The sequence below is a fragment of the Atractosteus spatula genome, chromosome 9, assembly GCF_055471065.1.
Source record: "Atractosteus spatula isolate fAtrSpa1 chromosome 9, fAtrSpa1.hap1, whole genome shotgun sequence".
Classification (NCBI taxonomy): Eukaryota; Metazoa; Chordata; class Actinopteri; order Semionotiformes; family Lepisosteidae; genus Atractosteus; species Atractosteus spatula.
The window spans coordinates 49,061,829-49,085,735 of record NC_142714.1 but is presented as its reverse complement, the minus strand read 5'-3'; the positions used below and the strand labels follow the sequence as shown (position 1 = coordinate 49,085,735).

Genomic DNA, 23,907 nt, shown 5'->3' with positions numbered 1-23,907 from the left:
AGAAACAGCACAGAGACGCTAGGGTTTGAAAAGCAACTCATATGTCACATGCCCAACACCAACCATTTTAAAATGTATCACTGAAATTTGTCAGCACAGTGTGTTGTACTGTCATGTCACTGGTTAAAATAATTTGGGCACAATTGTTACATTTGGGCACAGGGCTACTCTCCAGTAACTATTATCTTTCTGTAGCTTTCCAATCAATAAATCAATTAATTCATAAATCAAACATTTGTCCCTTTATACAGGCTTTACCTACTCATGGAAAGCACCCTCGGGGGTTTAGAACTACAAAAAGACAAAAAAAAAAGGAGATTTTTCAAGAAAAGGCAGGATGAGATCCTCCAGTCAGGACAGGGGAAACGAGTTTATACAGAAGAACGTAAGAGCTTGCAACAAGCTGCCCACCCGTGTTAGTGATCTCTGGATTTCTTTAAAAACAAACAACAGAATGACACCCTCTGATCAATCAACTGCTAGGAAGAAATTGTTCAAGATGGGCTGAATGGCTTTCCTATGTTCTTATCTCAAAAAGCCATTTTACAACAGGGAAACAGCATTAAAACTGAAGTCGTATTTCAGCCCCCTACATACAGCAAACTCATAGTACCAGTATCTTATTTTCAATACAACCCCCTTGAAGGGAAGAAATAAAACAAAATGGTTGTGTCATGTTTTGACTGTTGCTGACTTGTACACAACGCATTACTGAGGGGACAAAAACAATGTATTAGTCCTGTAACATCGCACATACATCTGCGCAAATTTCCTGAAGGGAAGACTTGAAATGGACAGCGCCTGCTATTGCTTTACATGCTATAAAGGCTTCACTGGTAAACTCTGGAATGGATCTGACTGCTGTGCACAGGGACTCTTGCTCCAAAGGCTGTGTCAGACAGCGTTAAGCTGCCACACAAGTCTCATGGTGTTAACAGTGGCCCAGAACAGCAGGGGACTTCCCAGTTGTCATGGAAGGACCAGAGCAGAGGATAGCAAGAGGTTTACACTGGCACCCAGACAGGCCAGCTTATAAAACAGCAGGGAAAATAGATATATTCACAGTAAAAACAGCAAACTGTCAGAGCACAGCAACACCACATGAAAACGAGACCTTGCCAGACAAATAGAGGGAGATGTCTATTTGTCCCAGCATATGTCTGTACTCAGAGTATGAATAAAATAAGCTCTATGCACAGCACACACAAGGGCAAGCTGAAGGATGCACATGAGACTGTCCTTTCCGTTTTGCGCTGGTATCAATGTCGCAGTCTTAGGGTTGCTGTAACAAGGCTGCTCATTTTAATCTGGCAGGGCCATCAACAGGGATCAGCAGGTGCTGTTCTTGAACCCGCGCCCCCACTGAGCAGGCACCGTGACTTCGGGAAGACTCCATGGGAGCCCTGTGCACTTCGGACACGTGCCGCCCACGTTTCGAAACTAAGTTGCTCACAGATTAGCACCTGGGAAGAGAGACTGAGAAAGACTCACCACCAGCTTGACTCGCAGCTCCTTGCTGCCTGTCAGAAATCCTGCTGGTCACCCCGACCTGGAAACGTTTTCTCCGTCTTATGTAGGGTGCCCATCTGGAGACCGGGGAGAGTACCAATGCAACTCGTCTCTTCTCTTCTGTTTCCTGCAGGTTAGCTCTCTATCTCTCTCCCTCCTTCTCTGAGTCTCTGTAGATGCACCCGGTAGGACAGCTCTCTGTTTCTCTCCTTCCCTGACCTGTAGGTCTGTTTCTCCCTGTCCCTTCGGAAGCAGCCCCGCAGTTCAGCTCTTTCTCTCTGTCTCTCCAGGCAACAGCGCTGTCTCTGTCTCTCTCTCTCAGCCTGCGTACGTCTGTGTGAGCTGTCTCTCCCCCTGTGCGCTCAGACGAGTCTCCAGGAACTGGACAGGGAGCACTGCGCCGTGGGGCTGATGATCACAGGAGAGAGCATTAGCATAAACAGCACTACAGGAACACAGAAAGCCCTTCACATCGCCCTCTTTCTCCCTCTTTCCACCTGGACAACAGCAAAGCAAGTCTGTCTCCTTGTGTGGTTTTCATCTCTATTCACACTTCTCCACAGCGGGCAGAAGAGAGAGCACAGGGACACAAAGAAGCAAAAGAGCGAGCACCATCACTCAGATCTTTTCCCATGAATACATGAATAAAAAAAGGGGTTTCTTTCAGTTTTTTCTGGCCTCCCGTTGACTTAATGTGTCTCCAGCAGTCGGGCCCACACAGCGGAGCTTCGCTCCTGGTTATTCAAGTGACGCTCCGCTCGCTTTGATCCGAGCGGCTAAGCAGGAATTCGTGGGTAGCGCCTCTTAAGAGCAATTAATTAACGGCCAAAAGATTAGACAACATGTTCTCCACCTGTTCTCCATTCCCTTTTGATCAGGTCATCGTTTTTAATTTTAAATGGCACCTTAGCACGGGTGTCAGCACCTCGCACCACCAATTGACAACTGGGGCTGCAGTATGTGGACAGGGCTCAGGCGCAGATCGTTCAGACTCAGATTTAATTAAAACAGCCAAAGAAAAAAGGAGTCTGGGCTGAGATGAAGGATGCAGTGCAAGGTAATTTACATTTCATGCTTTGGTGTTTTTCTTTAATGGTTGGGATATGATTTGTTAAAACCTCCAATCTGCATTCAGCAACATGGGTAGGGAACTTGTTCCCTACACCCACAACCCTTTGGGTAAAGTATTGTCTCCTTTTCTCAGATTTATTTAAAATGCACTTTCATAACAATTAATAATTGCATTTTTCTTTTGTACACTTAGATATTATTGTTGGTTGCTGTTTATATTATTTATTATGTTTTCTTAATCGCCACAAATGTTCTGCAAATGATTGCCATGCCAGGGAAGCACGTTGCTCAGTCTTGCTGGGCAGCCTCTAACCCCAAAAGGTGAGAGGTCACCTGGGCAGCCAGCAGAGGGAGTGAGAAATTAACACGCACAGCCCAAGAACACAGAGGGACGGGAGGGAGGAGAGGAGGCAAGAGGGAGAGCAGAGAGGAGGAATGAAGGGGGCAGAGGGGGGAGGAGGGACAGAGCAAGGAAGGAGAGGGGATTATGTCTGGGACAAAGCCAGCAAGAGAAGAGAGGGATGGGATAACGTCGGGCACAGTGAGGGCAGTGAGAGGGTGTGTCGTGTCCTGGGGAAAGAGATCTGTCTTTAAGGTAAGTGGATGCTTCTTCTGCTGATAGATGCAGTGAGGCAGCCTCCTTTTGCACATCTTCAAAAAAAATAACTCATACAGATAAAGCTGCACCTGCCCCCTCCCCCTGTACACAAACACGCCAGGAAAGGCACAGGTGCTCTTTGATGGAGTTAATTAACAAGCGGCACTCTGATCAAAATTCAGAACCAGACTCTGATGAGGTGCCAGGCCAGCCCCCCTCCCTCCTCACCCTCTCTCATCAACAACTGCCTCTTCACAAGGAGAGAGACAACAAACTAATGCACAAGTAGGAGAGAAAGAAGAAAGACACACAGGATGAATGGTCAGGCAATTCTCTTGCCCCTGGGTCCTGGGTTTGATACCAACCTCAGCTGCCTGTCTATCTGGAGACTGCATGTTCTGTCACTGTTCATGTGGGGTTTTAACCAGGTGCTCTAGTCCGCACACGTAACACAACCTACATCCTCACTCCTTAGTCACACCCTACCTCCTCAGAACCATACCCCTCTTCCCTGAGTCACGCCCCAATTTCCCTGAGCCACACCCTCCCTCCTTTGGGCATAACACACACTCTCGATAGCCACACCCTCCCTCCTATGAGCATAACACACACTCTCAATAGCCACACCATCCCATCTCAGAGCCACACCCTCCTTCCTCTGAGCCACACCTTCCTAAACCCTAACAATCCTAAAATTGCAGTTGTTTGCTGTTTGTGTTCCAGGGTCGTATATAATGGAAAACATCGGCTTCCTTCAACCACAGGCACTACAAGGGCCCCCAGGAGCCCTCTGGGGTCACTGCAGCATGTCCAGGGGCACGCCCTATATTTGGCAACCCTTACTTTCATCCCAGAGATGCAAACAGGCTTAAAGATGCTCAAGTTGGCTGAAAACAGGACTGCATGCCCCAAATAGATCTGCAAAACACTTACTGCTTTTTTACAAATAAACATATTGTCATTAATAAGAATATTATGACTACATCTACAGAGAGCAAATCCAGAATTTATTTCATATATTAAAATCTGTTATAAAGTGTATTTTAAACACACAAATTATCCAGCAAACATAACTCCTAGAAACACAACATTCCTGCCAATCGCTATGGACATCTGAACATCACCTGGTGAGCTCTGCTTTGCATAGTATTTCAGTGAGCTCAATCAATCTAAGCTGAGGTACTGTTCCCTGCATTTCTCAAGTCTCAGAGCAGCATGAAACATCCTGTACAGATTTTGTTAAATTTAGTGTTACAGAAAAACAACTTGCAACTAAAATCTAATTCTCTCCTACTAGGAAACTAATTAGTTCAGTTAACAGTCACGTGTGACAGAATAGGAGCCTGCAGTTCTAGTCCTCGACAACCAGAGAACCTTCATTGTAGTGCAAGGTCCAGGCTGTCTCCAGCGAGGCTGAGGGCACACTCCGAGGAGGGCTAAGACACTGCTGTCCTCATCCTGTCTCAGTCCTGGAGCTCCTGCTAGTGAGGGGTGTCTCCTTGAGGTACAGAGGGGTGGGCTGACATGCAGACAGAACTGATCTCCTGCATCTCTAAGTGGACTCTTGGGGCCAACTGTGTAGCTGCAGTGTAGAGCTGTCAGTCCAATTTGCCCGTCATCTCAGGGGAAGGTGCTCCTTGCTGCTCTGAAGTCCATTTCCATGCACCTGTGTGGGAGGTGGCACAGGTGCTCCCTGCGCAGTCTGATGCTCTCTCTGCACAGTCTGAGGCCACCTGCGCAGCCTGGGGCTCTCTCTGCGCAGCTTGAGGCTACCTGCGCAACCACAGCCAACCATTGACCATACAGGCGGAGAGCAGCAGGGAGAAGAGCAGCAGTTCGGTGCGTCTGTGCTCCACATTCTGCCTCTCCAGGCCAGCCAGGCGGTGGCTTATCTTACTGATCTGCAAAACATTAGAGACAGGACTACTGCACACTGCCCCACAATACAGAGACAAGACTACAGCACACTGCTCCCACACACACTGCCCCAGAATACAGAGACAGGACTGCACCACACTGCCCCACAATACAGAGGCAGGACTGCAACACACTGCCCCACAATACAGAGGCAGGACTACAGCACTCTGCTCACCCACATATAGACACATCCCTACATCGCAGACATAGACACCAAGAATGTTTCCTGCTCCTGCTCACTTGTCTCCGCAGCACAATGACTTCTACCGCCACGCCCTCCTCTGCGTCAGGGCTGAGCCAGGACTCCGGGACCCCACTGAGACAGAGAGAGCCTGAGGTCAGACGACAGCAATGCCCACACACAGACACCACGGGCACCAGCCAGCGAGTACAGAAAGGCCCCGCCTGGTGCAAGGGCTGCGTCCGGAGTTTCTCTCCTGCTTTTAAACGGCAGACCCAGGCAAGGCTGATGAAACAGTCCTTTTCCACAGAATAACAAGCGCAATGAGACTGGGCAGCTATCCTAATCATGTTTCCATCAATACTGATGGTGCAGAGACCTCGTGGCTCTGTGTATACATACACAAGCTCCAAAAGGTTTTGTTTTTAACACCATACTCAACATACAGCTGAATTACCACATCATCCAGTTAGACTTTCAAATTTTAACTACTTTGGAAACACTACAGATCAAATCTGCATGCATGAGAAATCAGTGGGTTTTTTTTTATAGATAGATGGATCTATACGTATAGATGGATCACAGGTGTACAGCACAGGCTCTTTGTTCTTGTGAAACATTCATTCACTCATTCATGAAAATATAACCAAACTTAAAAAAGAGCATTACCTTCTATGGTCGCCCACAGGATTAAAACTGGCGCTGCTGGTCGGAGAGCTATCCAGGCAACTGTAACTTCAGAAAGAAGAAAAGAAAAAGAGTTCCACTTCCAAAAGACAGATGGATAGAGATTCCTGGTCCAAAAAAACTAGAATTAATAATTGTCAGTTCCATTGCAAAAAAAAAAACCCATCAAATCAGAAAGGGATAAAAGGAAAAAATTGAACTGTTTTGTTTTGCTTCACATGCGATCGATCAAGCAGGACCCCGCAAGGGGGAAGCTGATCCAGATGTTGCACACATTTCCTCCAGCTGCAGAGACAGTGCCACCCCGTGCCGGTACTATACAGCATGGCTGCCCAGTTCTGCACCTGAAGGGCTGAGAGAAGCAGTTCAACTGGTCTAATTAAGCCAGTAACAGGTTCAGATCATTAAGACCTAGGCTGAAATGACAACCTGCAGACACACCAGCCCTCTAGGACTAGGAACGGACAGCTCAGAGTTAGAGAACTCACCCCCTGTGTGCTGTGCACATTCACAAAGCCACACACAGACAGACTGGGAAGACAGAGTGCAGATCTGGCTTTTCTCGCCCTGGATACGTTGGCAGTTCAAGTCCATTAAGAAAAAGGACAGAGCGTATTTATAATTGAAATTTTTACGCGATCACGGGAAGGAATAATCGTGTTTTTCTGCTGATCACAACTGAAATGTTTTAAATGCAATCATGTTTTGCATTTGTGAGGTGGCAAGATACTGCACACCATTGCACGAAACCAGGCAGTGCCATTTCTTGTTCAGCACGCACTGACTTCTGGGAAGGTGCCTGCCAGCGTATCTGGGGAGGGGTGTGAACACTCGAGCCCGTGGATCACAAGCAGAGGGCAGGACGAGAGGGGCAGCTCTGTCACCTGGGGCTGTATTTCTGAGTGATTGTCTGCAGGAGCTGCTGAGTGGCCTGCTGTCCCAGCTCCCGCGCAGTCCTCAGCATGTTCTGAGGGGACAGCAGGCTGGGGAGAGGCTCCAGGGGTGAGGAGGGTGAATCGGGGTGCTGGGGGTGTCCCACACTCTGGCTAAGGGGGGGGGGGGGTTCACAGACAGGCACATAGACAGGTTACAAACACACAGATAGTGTCTGCATGAACCAGCGTAAGGACAGTCCAATAGGTGGAGTATATTGATAAATGAACGGAATGGCATCTAGATGCTCTATTCACTTAATTGTCCTTTGTCTGTATTTTACCTTAAAGTTGGGTGTTCACCCAATGGGGCAACAGGAACACTCACCTTTCTCCACATCTGCTGAACACCTTCCTAGGTTCTGAAAAGTACTGGAATATATTTAAGCCCACATGGGCTTCCTAGCTGGAGCACAGGAGGATTTGAGAGACTTAGCTAAAACTCCACCTGGGGCACTACAAACAGCACAAGGCAATTCTACTGTTGCAGGCAAGGTCATTGTGGGAATGCAGCTGAAGGCTGATGGGAATTGTAGTTGGAGAAGCTACGGAGGACAGTACTCACAGAGGCTGCAGGGGCTGCTGGGGTCGTGAGCCACTGGAGGGTGCCGCAGAGCTCCTGATGAATGTGCAGTCACTGAATGACCTGCGGAGGGAGGCCTTTCACAAGGAGGAGAGGAGGAAGAATAGGAAGCAGAAAAAGCAGAACACAGTGATAACAAGAAGCAGTAATCAGCGTTCCTTTAACAACAACAACCACCTGCTCACAACCTCTAGCTCAGTTCTGCTGAACTCGTGTTCTCCTCCATTTTGTGACAACACTGGGCCAGAGGCAAGTTGTCCTCCTCCATTTTGTAACAACACTGGGCCAGAGGCAAGTTAAAAGATGTACTAGGAATTACAATTACCCCAGAATGAAGTCCACATTCTCTACCCAAAAAGACCAATCACGCTAACTGACCTCAACACATGCATTATCTGCTCAGTGAACCCTTTGAGACCCCCTCCCACCCCAATCAAGCAGCATCCTGCGTTGGGGTGTAGAGTTAGCACTGCCACACAGAAGAAACCGGGTGCACTTGATGCCACCCTGCCATTATTTATATTGCCGAAACTGAAACTCTGACAGCAGGTGTGAGATCACTTTCAGTGCTCACACTCACTTTCTCACAGAGAAAATCTGCATAGGTGGGGCGTCAGCGATGCAGGCTTGTGTGGAAGCAGGGTACGGCCTCTCACATTGGGGCGCTCGTTATGGGCCCCTTTATGAGCCCAGACCTGAAGGAACGTACCTGCTCCTCTTGACGATGTGTCCCCCTGTCCCACCCTGCTGCCAGAGACTCAGAGAGCACCCCTGAGTAGCCAGCACGGCGCAGAGCGGCTGGGGGCTGGGGGGTCCACCCCTGGCTCATCCGAGGAAGGAATGGGGGCCGGGGACTCACATCTGGAACATCTGCGCCATCAAAGACAAAAGGCACAGATGACATCAGGACATGCCAGGCCAGTGCCGGTCAACACATGGTTTGTGTTCCAACCCCAGCTGTTAGTGACTTGGATGAAACAGTTGCTGTCTTAAACACCATTGTCTCACCGCTTTATCCAAAACAGGGTCGTGGGGGGTCAGAGCAACAGATCTCAGGCAAGCAACACGTGCAAAGCACATACCCCTGGACAGGACACTAGTCCATCTCAGGGCACATAGACACAAACACACACACGCTCACACCAGGGCCGGTTTTACCCAGAAGCCAATTATTACCTACCAGTTTGTCTTTGGACTGTCAGAGCACCCAGGGGATACCACACGAACATGGAGAGAACATACAAGCTCCACACAGACAGCACCCCAGGGCTGGAATTCAACCCAGGACCCCCAGCAATGTGAGGCAGCAATGCTCACCACTGCGCCACCGTGCCACTCCTGGCTTAAATATTACAAACCAAATCTGATTTCCGGGCTCTGCACAGATGCTAATCTCCAAAGACCTGAACATCCCCTGCTGGTGGACTTTCAAACACACTGTTCCCCAGACCTTGAGATTCCCGCTGGAGCTGGGCCCAGGTTACTCCCCTCTTCTCATCCTGTCAGCACTCTTCCCCCTGGCTGGGCTGTGTTACCCCAGGGAGCTACAGGAAGAGCCCCTTGACTTTGCCCTGCCAGGCCGGTGTGGTTCCGGCCTGTTTGCGCAGGAGGTCCACACCCACCCGCCAGCGATATCCGGTCAGGGATGTGCATGCTGAAGGAAGGCGGCGGCTCCTGTCCGGGCCCCTCCCGCTCCTCCGAGGGCATGGCGGCCACCCTCAGGTGCTCGGGGACGCACATCCGCTGGCTGATGACCTCCGTGAAGCCCAGGTCGGGGCGGCGCCCCCCTGACTGCTCCTCGCCCAGGAAACCCCGAGACGCCATCGCAACTGGAACACAGGGTGCAGTCAGCACGTCCCGCCGGGAGATCACTTCAGCGCTTCTTTCATTCTCAGCTTGGAACCTGACTCACTCTTATTTTATCTCCTGTTCCTCCTTGCCAGCTGTGTATTTCTGCCCTCCTCAGATCTAAAAAAGATCTTCAATCGTTAACCGAACTGAATCAGTCTCTTAGCTGGTCCAAATTTTTCTCATCCCAGCACTTTACTCACTGAGGAGTTGATCTGGCCTTCAGCAGCTGCAGCTCTGAATCTTGACTACTTGAAGTAGATAACATCACTTTATTGGCCCTATACAATTTCTTGCATTAGGAATTCATCTTTTCACATACCCCAGCTTGCTCTCCATGAGACACACAGACAGGGAGAGAAGCTGGGGGTCAGAGCGCAGGGTCAGCCATTTATACAGCACCCCTGGAGCAGCTGGGGTCAAGGGCCCAACGGAGTAGGATTCCTCTGCCAGCTGTGGGATTTGAACCGGCAACTTTCCAACCACAGGCGCAGATCCTGAGCCACAGAGCCACCGCTCCGCCCGTACTAGAAGCCCTTGTGATCTGTAGCCCCTGTGATCACAGCAGTATTGCACCTGGGATCTCACATGTTGGGGCATGAAGTATAACATGAATGTCACAGGTCAGCGCTAACTAAATGTTGCATTATATACGATCAACCGCTTCTAAACATTTAATTCAAGCTTCACTGTGCCACTGAGGAAATTTGCTGTCCTGTCATTTCACTTGTTTAATCTGTCTATCAAAATTGATCCAGCACAGGTCAAATGTCTTTAAATCTACAAATCATCCCTTCTCTGTGGAAGAAATCCATCATTGCCCCTATTCCCAAAACCAGATCTTAACAGCTACAGGCCAGTTGCTTTTTCATCTCTCCCAGTGAAAAGCCTGAGAGAATCTTAAAACATTACATTACAAAGAACACACAGCGCCTTACTGACCCCCTGCAGTTTGCATATAGAGAAAGGAGGGTTGTAGACGACGCAGTACTCACATTGTTAAATCTGCTCTGTCAGCATCTTGATCAAGCAAGCTCATTCATAAGGATATTATTTGTTTCTCAAAGAAATGAATAAGAAAAGACAGCTGGACTGCAAATAGTGTTTTAAAACCCGTGCGACCAATGTAGCCACACCCCACGTTATGGGACAGACACAGAATAGTTTAAAAAAATACATTTCAGGTCCTGCAAGTTGAAGACCTGGGAATTTAAATCGATATAAAAGAACCGAATTCGCCAAACTACCAAACCCAGTTTTGTACCCATATGTGTTAGCCACGCGATCTCTGTCACATCACAGCATCACAACTTTAATCTGGTTTTCCGTTCCGTCAGTAGACCAACCTCCAGATCGGAAACTCTGAAATCGATCAGACTGCTGAGCACTGGGAGTCAATCTTATCTTTAAACCGCGACAGACTGCGGCCCGACACGACCTGCTCCCTGCTCGAGTCAAACACCAGGTGACGAGACCGTTTAAGGGGATTAAAAACTAATGCATGTTCTGGGTACTGTGAGAAAACAGTTAGCCCCTTCACACAATAAACTAATTTTTTATACAAATAAAAATGTTATAAGAATTAATTAAAATTGTTTTTTATCCATATTACTTGTAATTACAAAACAGCATACCGGCTGCTAAAAGGAGGTAATTCTGTATTTCTGTATTTAACAAATCGAGGGTTTTGTATGTTTATCTAAGAACTAGATTGAAATACCGAAGTATTGTGCAGCGCAGTTGTGTCCCAATCAACACAAACTCAGGGATCACCCTCTAAATTCGCATTTCAGCTTTAATGACAGTCGCTGCAAAAGTCCGAATACGTTACAAAGTTTAACAGGCGTTAGCCTGACTAGTTGGACTTTGCGCAAAAGTATCTAAACCCGCTGAAGCTCAAGTCCCACACTAGAAAAGCAGTTTTTCACTAACCTGTTGCACAAACCTCTTTTCGACTCCTGTTTATGACGTAACCGGTGCAAAACCCTCCCCCTCTGTCTTGCGTCACGGCTCCGTACACTTATGTCCTATAGAATCGACCGGCGGCAGGTTTAGTCCCGCCTCCAGGAGTCAGGTGTAAACACCGAGAGACTCAGTCACATGGTGAGGTTGTGTATTCCCGACGCAAATTTTTGTAACATTAAATAAAAAAAATAGACAGGAAGTGTAACTCTTTAAACATAAATAATCAATTAACATTAAAGGAATCAACGAGCAACTGAACTCTTCAGTTTTGATCCCAGTCTAGATGCAGATGAAGTGGAAACCAAGAAATTACTTCACCAATTGAATCAAGGGGACAGAGGGGGCTACAGGCAGGCCAAACTGTGCAAGAGGAACCTACCAGAACAGCAGACGTGTGACCAAACTCGATGAGTTGAAAAGGAGCCTTAATGAGCTCGTAGTCACGTCCCTTGCCGAAGGTCTCCTCTGGAGAATGACACTTCCTGTAGCCCAGTGTCTCTCACCATCACGGTTTATTCACCAGAATAAAAGAGAAGGAGCCCAGGAAAGTTTGTATAAAAAAAACACTGTTTAATATGTGCACAGAGTAGTTGGTGCGTCACACAGAGAGAGAGAGAGAGAGATTTGGCACTTAGCGTGGCTGAAGGGAAACCAGGGTGAGGCCAGCAGTGTGTCTGTCTCGCGGGGTGGATTTTTGGCACAGACTAATACTACCTTAAGAAACACAAGAGAGACCCCCCCGTACCCCTGTTCCCAACTCTGCTACCCGGAATGACTTGCCCCGTATTTTCTATGAATGTCGCAAAGCGCTGGCCCTGCAACCTCAGATGTATTTACGGTAGCCTGGAGAGGTTTCGCCTAATTCTTAAAAATGGACATTAAGCCAAATTCGGAAACACTGATGCCCACGTGACGACGTAGTGTGTCATATTATTTGTGTCCTACACATCATACAAAAACAGCTCAGGTACACATACTCGAAAAAGCAATTTGGTGAAGGAGAAAGATATTTTCTCTTTTTCGGATATCGGAGGAAATAAACCCGTGTCCTGGTAGTGCAGCGAGTTCACATTCTCTGGCCGCAAGACGGTCAGAGATGACAGAAAAAAGGACCACGTCATGCGTTTGATTAGAAGGTTTCAAGTCAACTCCACGCTGAGACCCAGACACAAGCCTTCACCCCGAAATCACCATCATGAGAACGAAATACTAACACGTACACAAAATTTCCCCCAATGCCCCCTCCCCAGCTACATTTCAATTTGGTTAACAACACTTAAAAAGAGTGAAACGCTGCCGATAAAGCACTTTACATCAGAGGAGAGGGAGTTCTGTACATTGTTTTTAATGCACGTCACTTGCACTACCACTGAAAGGCCGGTAGATGTCAGTGTTGTACTCACATACTGACTACACATCGAGAGTTCGTTCTGAAAGGTGTACTGTATACAAGGCGAATATTTTCTATAAATTGTGCCTTTAGAAATTCAACAACGCCACGATTTGTTGCAGAGGACTCCAGTTCTTTGTGTCATCCATGCAGTGAAGTTCTGTAAACCGTGAAGGAGACACTTCTCTCCTTAATCTGCTAGTACTGGAAGCTCATTTGTACAAAAAGGGGAGCAAACATCTGGAAATACATACTAGACAATTAACTGCAGGGGCAGGCAGCCTGGACTCCACCACTCCCCCCCTTTACAAATAATTGTGTTTAAACGAGAGAGGGGCAAAAGGCGAGTGCAGTAATTCAGGACAAATTAAGTCCTAGACCAAACCCCAGCACAGATTGGAGAAGCTTCAGCTGTCTACCCCTGACCTACTGGCAATACACTTTAGTACAAATCTATCAACTTGAGCTAGAGAAAGAAAACAAAATTATAATAATATAAAAATATGCATCCATGCAATAATCAATTATAAAAATGTACCATATTATTTATTATACATATATAAATATAAAAGGAGGTGGCCCACTTTGGCTAAATGGGACAAATACGAGACTATGACAGGGAAAACAAGGCCAGATCCCTAGGCAGTTGTGAAAGCGTGTGTATACATATTTACATAAAAACATGGGTGAACTCAGAAGTGAATTTATAAGGAAAATATCGCCAAACGATGGGAAACCTAAATGTGGTGATACAGAGCAGTTTCAAATGGGATGAAAAGGTTTTTCAGCAATACAAAAGCGTTACACGTACGTACGGTATGTTTACCAATGTGCTTTTTGACGTTTTGTGACTAAACTCTCCTGCTGTTGTTTGCACGCAGACTGTAAAGACACACTCTTCCCCACTCAGAGATACTGATGTGCTGATGTCTTCTTCAGTATTACAAGCAGCTCGCAGTACCCAGGAGGGTGAACAGCAGGGGACACCCTTTGCTTTCTTTATTACTATTTTTTCAGTTTGCAATATTTATTTATCCAAGAGCAGGGAAAGATGATACCGTGCCAAGTGACAGAAAGTGGAAGCACTTTTTTGGACAGCTCTGACACACTGGTCTGAGCAGGCTGGCTCCTGGGACAGCAAACGCAGAACAAAGCAAAAACGTCCTCATTCCAAAGAGCAAAGAGCACTGGAAATCGTACAGTTTCCACAAAATCAAACCTTACCGAGCTGTGAAAAGGGCTGATGAGCTCTGAGGGAGTGTGGTAAATTTTAACTCATTAATAAGGCAAAAAAAAGGAGAACATGAAAGAGGACAAGACACTACAGCTGGGCTGTTAATGATTAAAAATTCATATTAATTGGGGTATAAATAGTCAAATATGATTCAAGTAACAGGGAGCTCTTCTGAAACTGAAGACAGTGAATCTTCGACTCCCAGAGTTGGAAATCGCTATGTTAGAGGTTGTCTATTTCAGGGTCGGCTATGTCTATGATGCTGAGACATTATACATGCTATACACTATACTGCAGGCATGTCCTATGACAGCTGAGTGAGGAAGAAAGCTATACGTTCATCAGGAGCAAATATGTGCATTCTATTTTGCAAAGAAAAAAAGTGTCTCCTTTGTTTAGAATTTGAAAACTACACAGGGTTTCAATACTAGAACAATCTGAGTTATTGTCCCCTCCATAACACCAGCCACCAGCACAGATTCTCAACTAGGCCATAACAATGGCATTGCAACACTTTCCAATGCAGACGACGACTTCCACACCAAGGGAGAACTCCTGTCACAGAGCACAGTGGAGGCACGAGCATTTACGTGTGACAGTAAGGCGCAGAAGGATGAAAATCCATGTTGCCAAGCAAGACTAGGGAAAAGGAGAAAATGGGTTTGTCTCTGAAGCCCAGCCGCGCCCTGTACAGGAGAATGGTGTAACACAGCAGGAAACGGAGCGCATTGTGTGCTGTAACATCAAAGCAAGCAGGAACACAACCCCAAGGGGGACCCAGCACAGTACACTAGGAGCTTGTCAGCATGCCTCTGGCTCTTCCACACTTTCTCATTTTCATTCGGATACAAACAGGATGAACAGAATAAGTAAATGAAGGGATCTTTCCTTCCGATTTCCCCAGAAAGGGATTCAACTGAGCTACTGAAAAGTCTTCTTTTTTTTAACTCAGAATTAAATAATAATAATAACTATAAAAAAATGTAGGAATCGAACGGCACCACCATTTCTGATTAAGCCTGGGCAGAGAAGAATGCCCTCCCTCACGAGACACTGGTGGCTGAGAAAGGGGGTACACCTCTGCTAGCCTGCTTAAGGGGACCTTCCGCCAGTAGCCCTAATAGTAGGCCTCATAGCCAATAAAAACAACAGCTTCTTCATAGCGTTGACAGCTCTGTAATACTTGTGCAGCGCCCTCTAGTGGAAAGCTGCACAGAAAGCTTCACATGTATGGACACAGTGGACATGAACAAATAGCAACACTGCAGAGAGCGCACAGCTAGGTGCTGTAAATTGCATCAACCACCACATTTAGGGACAAAAAGGGGGTTTATGGAGCTCAATGTACTCAGTCCATTTGGAGTGCAATGGAGCCTGAGTGAAGAATAGTGTTGTCGTAAGTGGACACCGCACGACTGCAGTAAGAGGCCAACCCACTGTGTTGTGGGACCCACAGAAAGACACTGTCACCCCCTGAATCAGGGGTGCACAGCTCCAGGCCTGCAGGGCTACAGGCCACATCTTACAGGTTTCTTTCACTCTTCGGGACCTGAAGTACTTGCAAATGGTTTTGAACTGGGATAATTAACTGGAGCAATAATTTGATGGAAATTGGGTGGTACGGAGACCCGCAGGCAGCAGGACTGGAGTTGGGCTCCACTACTCTAACACAACTGACAGGGCTGGAAGCTTGTTAGGAACAGCAGGCTCTTCGTCTGTACAATTTAAAATCAAACTACAGCTTGTAAAAACCTCCAGTTTGATCAAATGACAGGAAAAGGAAGCCTTCCTACCCTGCAGCAGCAGCAGAGCGAGGACCTCCGACCCGGCTTCTGGAGAGCCCCAATTAAAACACCAATTTCTGAAAGCTTGGGACAATTCGGTTGCAATGTTATAATGTAGAATTAATTTTGTAATTTTGTCACCTTCAGCCAGTGACCAGAACTCATAACTGGAACTAAGCTGCCCAGTCATGCTGGCTGTTGATACCCTGGCGTCTTTCGGGAAACAGCTGGACGAGATCCTCAGATCAATTAACTACCAGCTACCAAAAGGGCTCGACTGGCCAGATGGCCTCCTCTTTGTTCATAGCCTTTCTTTTGTACAGATCACTTTTTCATACTTAATAGCTTAACAAGTGTCTCTTATTTAGACACAGGTGACCTGCAAGACTAAGTGGATTGGGGCTCTCCAGGGTTGCATGCATGGAGCCCCCATGATTACATGATCACATATATTCAGCAGAGGGTGCACCCACCTCGGGGTTTCTTTTTACTAATTCTCAGGACGGCAGGTATCTGACAAAGGCATTGAAGGCTGGCAGTGCGGAGGGACCAGCCCCTTTGTGCCCACATGAGGTTCCCCTCCTCCTGGCCCTGCGTGGTGACCCACCACAGCAAAGCTCCATCACCTGCCGCTATCGGAACGACAGCGGTCGCAGTTGGCACAGCAGCGGCCAAGCCCTGTTAGACATTCGAAGCTGGGGAAACAAAAAGGCAACGCCAACGGGAATTCGCACCACGCACCCCGGAGCATCCAGTCCTTCCTTTCGCCCCAGGGAGTTACAGCGCCCCCCCCGCAGGAACGGGTGCTGAACTGGCCCAACGCCACTGAGCGGTCTCCCCAGGGGCGACCTGCCACCTGTTTCCAGGACAGAGTTTCTGGGCTTTATCTTCAGTGATCCAACTCTCGGGGCCACAGCCAGGGCTCGAGAACTCCCAGCGCAGCACGAGAGAGCTGCACGAGGTCTGGGGTGGCCAGCTGGCATCCCGCACCATCCCTCGTGTTCTGGAATCCGATTAAACTCGTTTGGCACTTTGATCCAAGTCAGCCTCCCTCCCTTTTCCCATCAGTCCCTCTCTGCCGAGGACGGGAAGGAGCCAGGAGCTTGTTTCCCTTGTGAATAGTGGTGTCAACCTGTCGATGCCTTTGCGTTGTTGTCTTTCACCTGGGGAGGGGGATCCTTCCACCTTGGGGGGAGCGGGGGAAGGTATAGTTATGAGGTCAACGGCTTGGGATTAAATCACCGACTCCTTCCCAACGCCCAGCGATTTCATCCATTTCAGGCTCTGCGAACGCTGGCTTCTGCCCAAACTCTATCAGTGAAGAAGGACAACACAAACTTGTAACGCGCGGTCACTTGTGTGTGTCAATGCAAATTCCCTTCGGGTAAGGCGCCCACGCATTAAAAACGTGTGCAGCGTCCCGGCTTTTTCCGAACAAGAGCTGGCAACTGGTAAAACCTGAAATGGCTCACACTGCTGGGGCTGGTCACTGCCAAGCCTCGCATGTCTGGCTGCTGGGGAGCATCACTTCTGCTTGATGATCTCTTCGTACTTGGGCGGCGGGTCGCTGTAGGGGGCGCTGTTCTCATCGCTGCTGCTCTCCACGTGGCCCGTCACCTCCTCGTAGGAGGGCGGCGGGGTGGCGCTGGAGAGCCGCGATGCCACGGACACGGAGGAGTCCTGCACATACAGAGCCCGGCCGGAGTGGGGGTGGCAGGGCCCACCGTCGCCGACCGCCAACGCCGCCGCCGCCGCCCCCGGGCCGGTGCAGCGGGGGCCGGGCTCGGCGCTGGCGGCGGCCTCGCTGGGCGCGTGCGCGGGCTCCCGGTGGACCAGGATGCGCGGCAGGCTGCGGGAGGTCCGGTTGGCCAGGTAGCGGTTCTGGGAGTAGGCGGGCCGGCGCCGCGTGGCCTTCTGCAGCTGACACCTCCAGATGATGAAGAGCGCGATGATGATGAGCAGCGCCACGCCCAGTAGCGGCACCACCATGAAGACGGCGTCCGAGCGCTCGGTCCGAGCCTCCGAGTTGCTGCTCACGGTGTAGATGTAGTTCTTCCAAAACTCCATCTGAGAGCCCCACACAGACACACGGACAGAGAGACAAGGAGACAAGGAGGCAGAGCTGTGACAGGAGTGTGCACACTTTCATGCGCTGTGCAGATCCACCCACATCTTTTTGCTCAAGTGCAAAATTCTCTCCCAGTTTTACAAAAGTTGCAGCAAAAAAACTAAAAGCAATCACCTATTAAGATACAATGCTGTTATGAGGCAGAGACGCTGCTCTACTTTTTTTGGCCTCAAAAACAAATCCCTCTGTAACATGACCTGCTGGGATGCACAACATTAAGAAAAACTTGAGCAAATTCTGCAGTGGAGGATAACATCTTGACCATTTTGTGCATATGAGTGCACCAGCCATAAAAATCTTGTGTGTGTGCATTTGTTTTAGCGAGCAAGTATCAGTGGTGTGTGTCTCACTACAACATATCAGTGCAGAGTGCATCACTGCCCCCAGATGTAGGTCTATACGTGTGAGTGACACATGCGCATCAATGCAAAGTGCCTGTCTGGAGTGTGGGTCTCTGTGGGTCTCTGTGGGTCTCTGTGGGTCTCTGTGGGTCTCTGTGGGTCTCTGTGGGTCTCTGTCGGTCTCTGTCGGTCTCTGTCGGTCTCTGTCGGTCTCTGTCGGTCTCTGTCGGTCTCTGTCGGTCTCTGTGTGCAGCCTCAGTGTGATGATGCAGCTCTGTGAGAGTGAAGCAGTGAGTTGCTCCTGGTACCGTGCGCTCCTTGTTCTCAAACACCTCCTTGGCCTCCTCGAAGCTGCAGCTCTCCTCCACACACTCCCGCTCGATGCTGCCCTGCCGGAACTCCTCCAGAAACCCGTTGGCTCGCCGCAGTCGCCGGAGGAGAGAGTGGGCATCCTTCTCCCCTAGGAACGCTGGCGGAGGGGGACAGGAAGGGGGAAAGTCCCTCAGACAGAGACAGGCTTGCTGTTGCACATACCGAGCTAAAAAAGGCTGCGTTCAGCGAGAGCCAGTTCAGTCACAGAGACAAGAAATGCGGAGATTTGGCTTGGAAAAAAAAAAACATGTTCTAGAAAACTAATAGGAACTTCCCTGGTGTGAGAACAAGCCGAGCACGTTTTGAGATGCTATAAGCTTCCACGTCCATCGAGTTTTCCCGTAAGGAGATCATAGATTTTGCAGAAAACCAGGGACGGATAGCTGTCGCCAGGAATTCCCTGGGGGTGAACGATACCGGAGGACTGCACCTTTGGGACAGCAGATATTCTAAAGCAGACCCCCTGAAGCAGCCTGGATAAGTTCCTTAAAAGGAGTAATGATACTCTCATGTCTCAATTCTCCCCACTACAGTCTCTGCAGATTTCCCAGCACTCGGAGGCAAAAACGACAGACGGAAGTATTCTTAGTGCCTGTTTTCTGCCTCTTCTTTACCTCCAACCCTGCACACAACACAGGACTCACTCTCGCAGCTCTCAGATCGCTCCTGTGCGAACACCAACAGCCTGCCGGTGAGAGCAAGCGGGCACCAGGGGAGCTCATTAGTGTGAAAGTACTTGCCTGCTTTAAAAAAAACATTTTTTTACATTAAAAATGAAAAACGAACTTGAAGCCGTCTCTGACAGTGAGGTGTAGCTGCCGTTCAGTTCCAACTCTGTCCTGGAGGAGTTGAGTCACAGGCAGGCTGCGTTTTAATTCCTTTTCTTTTTCATGCATTTCCTTTTGTTTCTGTTTTAATTTTTTTCTATGCCTTTGTTTGCTATTGGTGTTCCAGCTTCAAGTTGAACAACCCACTCCTCTCTCTCTCTATGTATCTCTCCAGATGCACTGTTGGTGTAACATGCAGTGTGTCAGGGTAATACTCCACCACCTCTGATTAATAATTGTAAAACAATCACTCTTACAATTCTATAGCGCTTTTCTGGACACTCAACTCAAAGCGCTTTACAGGTAATGGGGACTCCCCTCCACCACCACTAGTGTGCAGCCCCACCTGGATGATGTGACAGAAGCCATAGTGCACCAGTACACTCCCCACACATCAGCTATTCAGCTATGAGTGTGGAGGAGAGCAGAGTGATGAAGCCAGCTCAGAGATGGGGATTATTAGGAGGCCATGATGGGTAAAGGCCAGGGGGAGATTTGGCCAGGACACTGGGGTAACACCTCTACTCTTTTAGAGAAACACCCTGGGGTTTTTAATAACCACAGAGAGTCAGGACCTGCTGAGCTTCAGTGGACTGCCAGTTGTGAGTTGCAGAGAGATATAGCAGCTAGATGATTGTTTGGTTAACTCACACATGATCCCTGTAATATGCTTTGGATAAGATAAGATAGATAAGATAAGATCACTTTATTGGCCATATACAATTTCTTGCATTAGGAACTTGTCTTTTCACATACCCCAACTTGCTCTCCCTGAGACACACAGACAGGGAGAGAAGCTGGGGGTCAGAGCGCAGGGTCAGCCATTTATACGGCGCCCCTGGAGCAGTTGGGGTGAAGGGCCTTGCTCAGGGGCCCAACGGAGTAGGATTCCTCTGCCGGCCGCGGGATACAAACCGACAACCTGCCAGCCACAGGCACAGATCCTGAGCCACAGAGCCACCACACTTTGAATGAGCAAACACTGTGCCAGTCGTTCTGAGAGCTGGGCCCGGTGACCCACACACACACACCTGCTGGTTTCTGCTCCAGCCGAGCCCTCAGTGGCACAATCAAACCCTCCACTGACTTAACAATAATCAGATCAGTTGGAACTCCTTGTTCCCAGCTCTTGAACATGTTGGAGCTTTAACCACTGTGTTTTACAATTGAAATAAACCCTAAACTGGTGACTAGAAAGAAAAATGTAAATATTCCAAAGACACAACCTCTTGATCTAATGAAGGTGGGTCAGAATGAAACCACACAGGTGTGGGGATCATCAGGACCAGGACTGGGAACCCCTGCCCAATCCCCAACACCCCCAGAAACGGGAAGGCCGAACTGCCCCGCCCGGGGTAACACTTTACAATAACGGCCAACTCAGTCGGCACACTAGGCAGCCTCAGCCGGAGCAAAGGGGCAGCTAGCCATCCTCGTCTGCTCCACTTTGGGTGCTACCAGGATGTTTTCAGGAAATCCGGGAAGAGCCGGAGATATCTCCAGGCTTGGCCCCCTGTGCCGCTCGTACGGCGGTGGTACTTGCCTTCGGCCATGCTGCCGGTCCGCAGCGGAGAGTGGAACAGCGCGACCTGCAAATGCAGAGGAAGACTATGAAAGGAGGAAGACTGTGAAGACGGAGGAGATTAGGAAAAGGGGAACAAATGAGAGCCATCTAGCTTGTTGGGCTGCCAGGAACTAACGGATCCTCCAGCCTGGCTATCAGCGGCAACAGCCCGCTCCACACCCCCGCTGCTCTTGGTGTAAGGGCACTGCCTCCCGTGCTCCGCCTGAAAGTCGTCCCCACTCCCAGTGTAACAGCTCACCCCGTAGACGTCAGATGGATTTGCTTTGTCAGTATCTTCGTGAGGGGAAAACATCTTCTTTCTTCCCTTACGGGCAAAACGAAGGATTTTTAAATTGAATCAAAATGCGGGACGAATTCTAAAAATTCCCCCGGAAATCGACAGGGCATTACTGTGGAGACACACAAGAGGTGATAGTAAAGGCTGGTGCTCAGCCCGAGAGCGGCGGGAGATGGAGCAGCCGGGAGTCAATGGACACAGGGAGACACCGCTGCTACTGGCTGTACTACGAGTGACGGCAGCACGCAGATCGCCTGTTCTGACAGCATCCCTCCCTCCTGCTTTTTCTGACAGCCGGTTCATTGATCCGGTCTGTGGGTAATCCCCGCTCGGTGGCACTGCGGTGCGCGGGCCGGCGTGTCCCACACGCCCGTCTCCCCGGAGGAGGGCAGGGATCGCCATGGCAACAGCAAGGAGGGCGAGAGCGAGCGAAAGGGAGACACGCCGTCAGCTGCGGGGGTCCCCCCCCCCACGCACCGCGTTGACACAATTAAACCGCAACAACAGCACGCATCTCGGCGGAAATAGGTAGAACAGGAACGGCGCTGTCTGGAGCCGCGGAGCCGGGAGAAGGGGGGGTTTTCTTTCGGTTGTGGCGTACCCTGCACATCAACACTGGGCTACAGCTGGTATCCATCAGGTGCTATTTACGGAAAGGGCGCTAGTTACTACTGTATGTGGCGCGTCGGTGCTGCCTGTCTACTACTTTGTAATTGACACATCCTGACAACCACATCTTCCTGCCTGAAGCGATGCCGAGGAGATTAAACCGTGGAAAATTAGCTGCTACGCGCTGTTCTTGGATAGCTAAATCTTACTTAACGTGACTAATAAATTACATACGCATGTATTTTAACCACCGGCAAAAAAAAAAGCAACACGTTTTTTTTTTCCATTTGTGTGAAACGTGGACAATAATGAACATCAGACTCGTTTTCTATTAACACGAACCAACCAGGGGAGGCCGAGAAACGGTTTCTGTATGAATCAAATATTTATTAACAGTCGTGCTGAGTTTTTTTTTTCATTGAGGTTTTTGAAAGCACTACCCTGATGAGCTACTTGCGATAAAACGAAGATTATAACCGAACATTTCACGCACCTTTTTCGATAACGCCATCACAACGCCCCCCGAATAAACAATGGGTGCTTTTTATCTCTCTGATTTATAAACTTGCAACTCTGAAACAGAGCAATAATACAAGCCTACCTTCCCCCGTTAGAGTCGAATCCCTTCCATTCCATTGCTATTTCCAGCAACAGAGCGTCTACACACGAATTACTCTCGAAGTGTGAATGAAAAGCGTCTTAGCCAATCGGAAACTTGGGATCCCGGTTTCAACCAATCAGAGCCCTCACGGTCCGGGTTTGATACAGTAAGCCTCTGCCTTTGTTTTCACGGTGCATGCTGGTAGTTGGAGTTCCTTCCCAGCGCCTCGCGCCTTTAATTAACTTGCACTTAAATCGCCACTGAACGCAGGGGGAGAAAGCAAAACTCTTCCTTAGAGTGAGCACGTCAGCCGTGTACCCATCCCGAAGCTGTAGCTCTTGAGGAAGGACCACAATCCCACAGCTGAGAAGACCATCCCGTTTTTACTTGCCACACCTTTTACTAAAAGACTACATTTCCCGGATTTCTAGAGCCACATGGTCGATTACTATTGAGGTGTGCGTTGGGAAGAAAATACACACGAGAGAGTCCGTCCAGCTGACGAAAAGGGTCTCGATCAAATGGAGGGGGTTGTTTTCTTCTGCGGGATTAATAGCGAGTGGGGAAATCTATACAAATAAAAGACAATACGTTTCGCGAGCTGTCTCAGTTCATTAGATACTCTGTATTATCCGACGGTGAAACACCGTTATCATTTCGCGGAATTGCAAGGGTAGATTTACGCCTGTGCGACCCGTCACTGGCATTTGTAGGCTGGCGTGCTCGCAGAAATGCGTGGGTGAGGACCGGGGGAGGCGGAGTGGGCTTATTCACGACTGGCTGACGCCCCCGCAGTTTTGTGCAGTTGTGACTTATTCACGCATGTGGGGGAAAAAAATAAAATAAATGCCTTTTGCGTTTGTCACGACAAGGCAGCGTGGGGGCTGCAGTCACGCAGGGCGTGCTACCCCAGCTGTCGTCGCCTCCGAGTGATGTTGGGCGAGGGACTGTAGCTACAGATACAGCTCCGCCGAACACACCGCCCCCGCCTTACCCTGCTGCTGGACTTGTGACACAAGACAAACAGCGCGTCGTGAGGGACCTGAAATCCGAAACAAACTTTGCGGGGGCAGTGGAATCGCTGCTCCCACCTCGCAAGCGAACACATCACGTAGCGTTGTGTTGCCGTCTGCCGTCATACCGCGCAGTATGACGGTCGTGTTCAGGCGAAAAGCCCCGGCGCGGACGTCATTCTGTCCCTCGAGCATCATTGCTTAGTTCAGTGTGCCAGTTACAATGAGAGAAAGTCTGGAAATGGCTGAAAAGTCGGGATTCTGCTCTTTTAATGTGTTTGTGTGCGTTGTTTCCCCCCCCCCTCTGGATTTTAAATTACCTAAAAGAAATCTCCTCTGTTAACAATGGCCCTCAGGGGCAGATGGGTATTGTGTGACACGGAGTTCAACGCTTCAAGTCCCACAACTGACAGTGACAGGAGTGCTCAGTGACCTCTGACCTGACAGAGCCCAAC

General features: G+C 49.0%; 2 protein-coding genes across 7 annotated transcripts; both read right to left on the bottom strand.

Moving 5' to 3' along the window:
* Nucleotides 1-4,164: 4,164 nt before the first annotated feature.
* Nucleotides 4,165-11,295, bottom strand: LOC148828738 (mitochondrial fission factor homolog B). Of its 5 annotated transcripts, none has more exons than XM_088926005.1 (8): nt 11,259-11,295; nt 9,101-9,307; nt 8,188-8,348; nt 7,461-7,555; nt 6,848-7,009; nt 5,946-6,011; nt 5,336-5,411; nt 4,165-5,079 (listed from the first exon to the last, which is right to left on the bottom strand). In XM_088926005.1, the coding sequence occupies exons 2-8, from the start codon at nt 9,300-9,302 to the stop codon at nt 4,948-4,950; spliced, it is 894 nt and encodes a 297-aa protein (XP_088782131.1). In that variant the 5' UTR covers nt 9,303-9,307; nt 11,259-11,295; the 3' UTR covers nt 4,165-4,947. The 5 variants fall into 5 exon arrangements, with proteins under 5 accessions (XP_088782131.1, XP_088782133.1, XP_088782132.1 ...); XM_088926007.1 differs by having other exon boundaries at nt 5,946-6,005; XM_088926006.1 differs by lacking the exon at nt 11,259-11,295 and adding an exon at nt 10,322-10,397.
* A 545-nt stretch (nt 11,296-11,840) lies between these two features.
* prrg3 (proline rich and Gla domain 3) lies at nt 11,841-22,527 on the bottom strand. Of its 2 annotated transcripts, none has more exons than XM_088925933.1 (4): nt 22,440-22,527; nt 20,911-20,956; nt 18,477-18,637; nt 11,841-17,766 (listed from the first exon to the last, which is right to left on the bottom strand). In XM_088925933.1, the coding sequence occupies exons 2-4, from the start codon at nt 20,918-20,920 to the stop codon at nt 17,224-17,226; spliced, it is 714 nt and encodes a 237-aa protein (XP_088782059.1). In that variant the 5' UTR covers nt 20,921-20,956; nt 22,440-22,527; the 3' UTR covers nt 11,841-17,223. The 2 variants fall into 2 exon arrangements, with proteins under 2 accessions (XP_088782059.1, XP_088782058.1); XM_088925932.1 differs by having other exon boundaries at nt 20,896-20,956; nt 22,440-22,501.
* Nucleotides 22,528-23,907: the final 1,380 nt, after the last annotated feature.